This window comes from Myxocyprinus asiaticus, chromosome 3, assembly GCF_019703515.2.
Source record: "Myxocyprinus asiaticus isolate MX2 ecotype Aquarium Trade chromosome 3, UBuf_Myxa_2, whole genome shotgun sequence".
Taxonomy (NCBI): Eukaryota; Metazoa; Chordata; class Actinopteri; order Cypriniformes; family Catostomidae; genus Myxocyprinus; species Myxocyprinus asiaticus.
Window position 1 is genome coordinate 9,320,376 of NC_059346.1, and position 7,345 is coordinate 9,327,720.

At 34.7% G+C, this 7,345-nt stretch overlaps 1 protein-coding gene across 1 annotated transcript; it reads right to left on the reverse strand.

The window, feature by feature from the left end:
* Nucleotides 1-2,047: 2,047 nt before the first annotated feature.
* Nucleotides 2,048-7,067, reverse strand: sdf2l1 (stromal cell-derived factor 2-like 1). Its single transcript, XM_051658761.1, has 3 exons — nucleotides 6,799-7,067; nucleotides 4,559-4,755; nucleotides 2,048-2,906 (listed from the first exon to the last, which is right to left on the reverse strand). Exons 1-3 carry the CDS (start codon nucleotides 6,974-6,976, stop codon nucleotides 2,628-2,630), a joined length of 654 nt encoding a protein of 217 aa, XP_051514721.1. The 5' UTR covers nucleotides 6,977-7,067; the 3' UTR covers nucleotides 2,048-2,627.
* Nucleotides 7,068-7,345: the final 278 nt, after the last annotated feature.

The following is a 7,345-nucleotide window of genomic DNA, read 5'->3' on the forward strand; positions in this document are numbered from 1 at the left end:
TGAAACTTTCCCAGCATGCTTTGCACGGGACTGGATGAGGTGAACAAATGTTGAAATTAAGTGTTATTTTATGTATTTTTGAGCAAGATGAGAATAGGAGGATATAAGGTTCACTTGGTAATTTTTTCCTAATTAGTTTAACTACTAAAAGACATGAATTGTAATTTTGCAATATATGTAGGAAATCATGACCACTCATATTAAAATGAAGACTACAGTCATATCAGTAACCTTATAAAAGCTGTTTTATTCTACATGGAGAGGGTCCGCACATGGGGGCTGCCATGTTAGAATCATATGACCACCTGAATACCACTTACTCAATCTCAGTAGCCGTCCTGTTATTTGACACTTTCACTCATTGATTAAAGTAATCATGGCTGACTTTCAATACTGCATTTCTACAATGTCATTTGGAACTGAAAACTGTTGATTTTAAATGATGCTGCATCCAAGCCGCTAGGTGTCAGTGTAAGTCCAAGATGACACAAAGACAAAAGTTACTGAGTGCACCTTTAATGTTCTGTTATATTGGTATTTAAAAAGAGTGTCTGTTAGGCTGCAGTTTTGGGGTTACAATTGTGGTGAAGATTGGCCTTTTGTGCTTAGCTTGAGGATGGACATTTCCTTTCGAGTGCTGCTTGGCTTTATAAGCATTTGCTATTAAATTAACAGTGCAACAGTTTTACAGTCCTTACACTCACTCACTTGGCATATTCTAATGATTAATAAAATAAATTAAGTTGGACCAACATAAGAAATTAAATTAAACATTAGTAAATTTAGTTTGACGAACACAAAGTTGAGTTAAAACTACTAAAGTACATAGATTTGACCTAATTCAACTAAATGATTTTTGCTGAATGAAAATTTACTTAATCTGAATGAAAAATTTAATTGCTTGTAAAAACTCTCAAATTTCATAAAGGGTAATGAATTTTTTTGAGTGTAATGTATGTGTGCAGTAGGGTACAACAGGGCTAAACACCCCATGGGGTAAATTTTTTTTATTTTATTTTCTCCCGAAACACTAAATAGCAACACAATCTACCACAGCTCTTTCCTAAACACCTGTTTATCACTATATGCTCTGCAAAATGTTCCTGATCCACGAGATCATCGCGTGCAATGTCTAAAAGTTGATTTTTAGGTAATTTGATCTAATATCAAATTTATGTAGCTAATGAGAAACCCTGAAATGATCACATTTGTTTTAAGACAAATTACATATTTGTCATTTTCAGTTTTGCTCATGGTGATTAAATCAAAAGTTTTTAAATCATTTGGGATAAACAGCCCCCCCTGTGGCAGGGGATAAAGGCCCCCATAAACACATTGTGGGGTGAATAGATTTATGAAAAATGTTCAAAGTGGGCTCACATTTACTGATCCAATCACAACAGAAATTAATTATTTTGTATAATACTTGAGATGTTATAAAATGCCAAATGTGATTGAAATTAGCAGGAAATTGCACACCATTTTTTGAAGTGGTTATTTTGTATAAGCATTATCTTAATTTGTTTCTGAAAAAGTTTTGCACTTTAACTATTGCCCCTATATCTACACAAAATCTATAAACCCTCACCACCTTTATAAAAAAAAAAGAAAAAAAAAAGGATTTTAATCAAAACAACCTTCTGTTATTATTTATTTTCACATGAAAATTATGTTGCTCCATCAATATTCAATAAAAATAAATATTTCAATCTTGATACATTTTGTGACCAGAAAAAAAAAAAAAGCACATTTTCCTGAAGGTGTGCCTTTAGCCCTGTTGCATCCTACTTGTTATTTAAGAAGTTAATATTGTATGATAGACAGGATTCAGAAATAAAATTCACTATACAGCCTATAATGTTTCTAGGCTGGCATCACAGTGAGTGTGCTCATTCACATTTTTGAATACAAAAAAATAATTTTTGCGTTTGAGCACACTTGTGATGCAGGTCTAGAAACATTATAGGCTGTATTGTGAATGTTATTTCTGAATCCTGTGTATATATATATATATTTCATTTTTAAAACATGAAATTAGTTGTATTACCAGATTTCAAATCTTTATTTAACCTTTCACCAAATTATGTCTATATGGAATCATACACAACATAAGGGGAAAAACAACTGTTGGGAATTTCGATTATATGGAAAACATTAACCAATACAGCAACAATAATTTCATATTTTCCACAGTTTCCAGAGAGAATTAAGGATTTTATATAAACAAAAGTAAAATTTTACTAGTACAAGTTGTCATTCGTTCAAATAGCCAGTAATGTTTCAGCAGACCTAAATATAAATACAAAAAACATATATATTTTTTTTTAACGTAATTAATTAATTCCCGTATATACAAAGAAAAAAAATCCAATCTAAAGAAAACAACCAACCAATAAAACAATCAAATTGTCCGAGATGTGCATTTTGAAGGTGACATTTGTGTCAAAAACATCTGTAAAAGTGACAAAACTGCAACACTAAAAGAGTTTGACCAACAAATGTAAAATCTGAAGAAACAGAAGGTTTAAGTATAGATAAGGTTTCACAGCGTGTGAGTCAAGTTCTCAGTTGTTCAGAGTACAGTGTGTTTTGTCTCCACTGGCCTTCACTACGATAATGTAGTGATATCAGAGCTCATCATGGTGGACCGGATCACTGCTGGGCTGAATAAAAACCCCTTCCATTACCTTCCAGTAGTTATGCTGATTGGGTGAGGGCATTCCATGGACCTCATGCTGGCCTCTGATTGGATGACCATACTGCTCTCCAGTAACACTGAGGAAAACCTCAGTGCCGGTGTGTTTAAATCGTACCGCATCCTCACGTTCCCAGTATGTTCCGCTGCACTGCACTGTCCATACATCTAAATCATCTCCTTCTCCATTTTCACCAAACGCACTCACTTCCTGCAAAACATAAAACAGGTCTATTTATAATACCCTGAGTGCTGCTGTAAAGATAATGTGGTAATATAATTGTAATCAAACCATTTGCAGACACTTGAGCATGTAGCTAAATAACAGAGAATTGTGTGTGAGAGAGAAAAAAGACAGACATTGTAATGGACCCCATATGCTTGCTTTTAAATATCTTTTTTTAGATGGTCTGTTCACTCAAACCACAATCTAGGCTAGAACACAATTCTAGGTATTCAGAAACGCATGTGACCACACTGCATTTGTAATATAAATGCTAATCCATTCTGATGCATCCCAGATAATTTGATGAATGCATCTTCTATAAATAATACATTTTGTGATTTATGCACATTTAATCCAGTAACTATGAGCATTCCATTTCAAACATCTCATTTGTGGTTATCTTAAAATTCAAGTATAACTTTGCTGTGCTTTATTAAAGGGATAGTTCACCCAAAAATGAAAATTCTCTCATCATTTACTCACCCTCATGCCATCACAGATGTGTTTAACTTTCTTCTGCAGAACACAAATGAAGATTTTTAGAAGAATATCTCAACTCTGTAGGTCCATACAATGCAAGTGAATGGTGGGCAGAACTTTGAAGGTCCAAAAAGCACATAAAGGCAGCATAAAAATAATCCATAAGACTCCAGTGGTTAAATCCATATCTTCAGAAGTGATATTAGTGTGGGTAAGAAACAGATCAATATTTTAGTCCTTTTTTACTATAAATTCTCCTCCCTGCCCAATAGGTGGCGATATGGACAAAGAATGTGAAAGTGGAGATTGATAGTATAAAAAGACTTCAATATTGATCTGTTTCTCACCCACACTTATTTAATCACTTCAGAAGACATGGATTAAACCACTGGAGTCTTATGAATAACTTTTATGCTGCCTTTATGTGCTTTTGGAGCTTCAAAGTTCTGGCCACCATTCTCTTGTATTGTATGGACCTTCAGAGCTGAAGTATTCTGTCTAAAAATCATTTGTGTTCAGCAGAAGAAAGTCATAAAAATCTGGGATGGCATAAGGGTGAGTAAATGATGGGGGAATTTTCATTTCTGGGTGTACTATTCCTTTAACAAGCAGTGATACACTGATGTCATAGGTGTTGTATGCAGTCATGAAATCAGACACCTTCCCATAGACAAAATCGAAACAAGTGGCCACAGGAGATGCATTTTAGATGCTACTACCAGGTTTAACCGGTAATGTGTCTTGGGTGACCACTGCATTTGTACGAAAAGTAATATTGCGATTTGAACTGCGATATGATAAACAAAAAACTAGTAGCTAAGTAATTCCTTTTGACCAAAATTAGATAATGTTTTGCCCATAATCTACAGCTCCGAAACCACTGAAAACACTATCATGAGCCTCACACTTGCTATTAGAATGTGTAATCCACTGCTACCATACAAACAGAACAGAGCTGCGCACATAAACTTTGAAGTGAGTAGCGCACGCAGACTATTTATTTATTTTATTTAATCACAGCCTTTTGCGGTTTAATAATCGCACAAGGTCATATCACAATTTCAATTTTATTTCAATTTATTGTGCAGCACTAATATTCATGTGTTTCTCTTAGTAAGAGAGAGAAAAAAATGGGAGAGACAATGTATGTGGAAAACCTGGTGGTTAGACAGTGGTGAGCTAAAGTGGTGCGAGTGTAGGTTGCGGCCAGTCTTCATGTGTGTGATTCGAATGGCCTGTCCACAACGAATGGGAACCCCACGCTGACAAAAGCCATCCGGTTTCCCACGGATACGCCAGTAGCTGTTGGCATCATCGGCTGAATCCACACCTGTTACTGATTGCTGGCCACTACCTGCAGGGTTGGGTTACAAAGTTTGTTTACACCACACATATACACAAAAAAGGGGAACCACAGGGAGCTCCAACTGAATGGTTTGATACTTTTTGAAGTCATTAGAATCAATGAGTACCCACAAATGTCTGCAAACAAATCTAAAGGTTTCAGATGTGAATAAATTTGGGTCCATGTCAACTTTACTAGAGGTCCCAGGCTCAAAATTTTGTTTTTCAATATATATATATATATATATATATATATACACACACACTACCGTTAAAAAGTTTAGGGTCACTTACTCATTCTTTCTTTATTTTTTCACATTTTAGAATAATAGTAAAGTCATCAAAACTATGGAATAACATAAATGGAATTATGGGAATTATGTTGTGACTAAAAAAATCCAAAATAATCAAAACTGTGTTATATTTTAGCATCTTCAAAGTGGCCACACTTTGCCTAGATTTTGCAGACATGTACTCTTGACATTTTCTCAACCAACTTCTTGAGGTATCACCCTGGGATGCTTTTTAAACAGTACTGAAGGAGTTCCCATCTATATGCTGAGCACTTATTGGCTGCTTTTCTTTATTATTTGGACCAAGTCAACAATTTAAAAAACTTTTTTTTTTTTTTTAAATAAACTTTTAGTTTTGTAATGAAATAAATTAATATGTTGGCACAATTATATTTTCGTCTACAAAACTAATTTCAAACATTTAAGCATATGCCTTCAGATCTTGAGAAACATTTCAGGCAAGTGACCCCAAACAAAAAATATATATATATATATATATATATATATATATATATATATATATATTATTTTTATTTTTTTTACTGTGAAAGATATACATAAATGATGATCAAAGCCAAAACATTAAATGCCATGGATCAATATTTACAGAGTAATCCATTATTTTGTAAAAAGGGGTGAAAATGACAATTTTCACCTATGATTATAGAGCAAAACTACAGGTAAAAGGTAGGTCTATTACTAAAATCAGTTCACTTCAGCACAACTTTTTGCATTATATGCCAAAGATGTGAGTCCAAAAATGGAAACATTTTTTCCAAAGCTGGAGCACCTATAACTCCTATAACTGGCTTTCAATGGTGCTCCGTGTAAATTGCTAAATTTGACCAATTTGTAATGGTCAAAAACCAAACTGAGAATTCATTTGGACCCCCCTGTACAAAATAATGGATTAAATAGTAAATATTGATCCATTAAATTTAATATTTTGGCTTTCATCATCATTTATGTATATATTTCTTCAGAAAAAGTATTAATGTTAAACATATGGCTGTTGACATGGAATATGTGTTTATTAACACAGATATACTAGACCAGGGGTGTCAAACTCCGTTCCTGGAGTGCCACAGTCCAGCAGAGTTTAGCTCCAACCCTAATTAAACACACCTGAAGCAGCTAATCAAGGTCTTCAGGAGTGCTTGAAGATTACAAGGAGGCATTTTGGAGCAGGGCTGCAGCCCTCCAGGAACTGAGTTTGACACCCCTGTACTAGATAGATTCTCATTCTGACATTTACCCTTACAAATGAAATCTATGGTGATATCATAGTTCATTGAGTGTATTAGACACAAAGCACAGTGGTATTGAATAATTAACATGTCCATGTATTATGGCATTTATATGGCACTTCAAAGACTACCCTAGTTTTAACATAGTAGGTCCAAAGAAAGGGAAAAAAACTATGATATTGGTAACGTGGTGGTACTTTTTATTATTTTTTTTAGTGCACCTCCTGTCATCATAGCCACATTTATCCATCTAAGGACCACATATCTAAATCATTCAAACCAGTGCAGGCTAAAAGAAGGGGGCTAGTAGGCAGAATGATAAAAAGGCATTTAGACAGATCACTAATGGGTAACATTTCTATAGTCATTAGCTTCCTGGCTAGTGCATGCACCAGCTGGTGTAATACTAACAGAGAATACCCAATTTTGGTATTGCAACACAAGCATCCTCTGAGGGCTACCTTGACCAAATTGGTAAAGTTTTATTATATTTACTGTCGAAAATGGTTATACCTGAGCCGTATTTGACATCGTGCGAGTGTAGTCTGACGTTGTGCCGTGTGTTCAGCAGTTTCACCAGAGATCCACATGTTACGTAGCTAGAGTCTAAATCCCGACCACCGCATTGGGTAAACATGAAACACAACAAAAATAAATCCAGAAAAACAGAGATTATTCTTAATGGTCCCATTGTTACTGCTCGTATCTATGTACATTACAGAAAAACGGATACGGAGAGTTCCATTCAAACGCCGACACGCTTTCTAACCAATCGCATCATGACAAGTCCGAAAACAAGGAAGTGATCCGCGTGCACACACGGAAATCAGCGATTGGTCGAGGATGCGGTGACATCACACGGGGATGCAGGCTTGAGTTTCTGCGCGGAAGATACATCGGAAAAGACTTTATATAACAACTTCTATTAATAATAATGTATATTATCTAATAATTCTTTAGCAATGTACACCTAAGTTTCTCTAGCCAATAAAGTTTGATATGAATTGAATCTGCCCATTTGATACTATTATTAAAAAAAATATATTTTGCCCAGATTTAA

What these genes read in the sequence shown, in the direction of transcription:
- sdf2l1 (XM_051658761.1), bottom strand. Translation starts at nt 6,976, where the DNA reads ATGGGACCATTAAGAATAATCTCTGTTTTTCTGGATTTATTTTTGTTG. An exon ending in CGATGTCAAATACGGCTCAG is followed by an intron (nt 4,756 to 6,798) that starts GTATAACCATTT and finishes CCAACCCTGCAG; the next exon opens with GTAGTGGCCAGCAATCAGTA. An exon ending in CACCACTGTCTAACCACCAG is followed by an intron (nt 2,907 to 4,558) that starts GTTTTCCACATA and finishes TATGTTTTGCAG; the next exon opens with GAAGTGAGTGCGTTTGGTGA.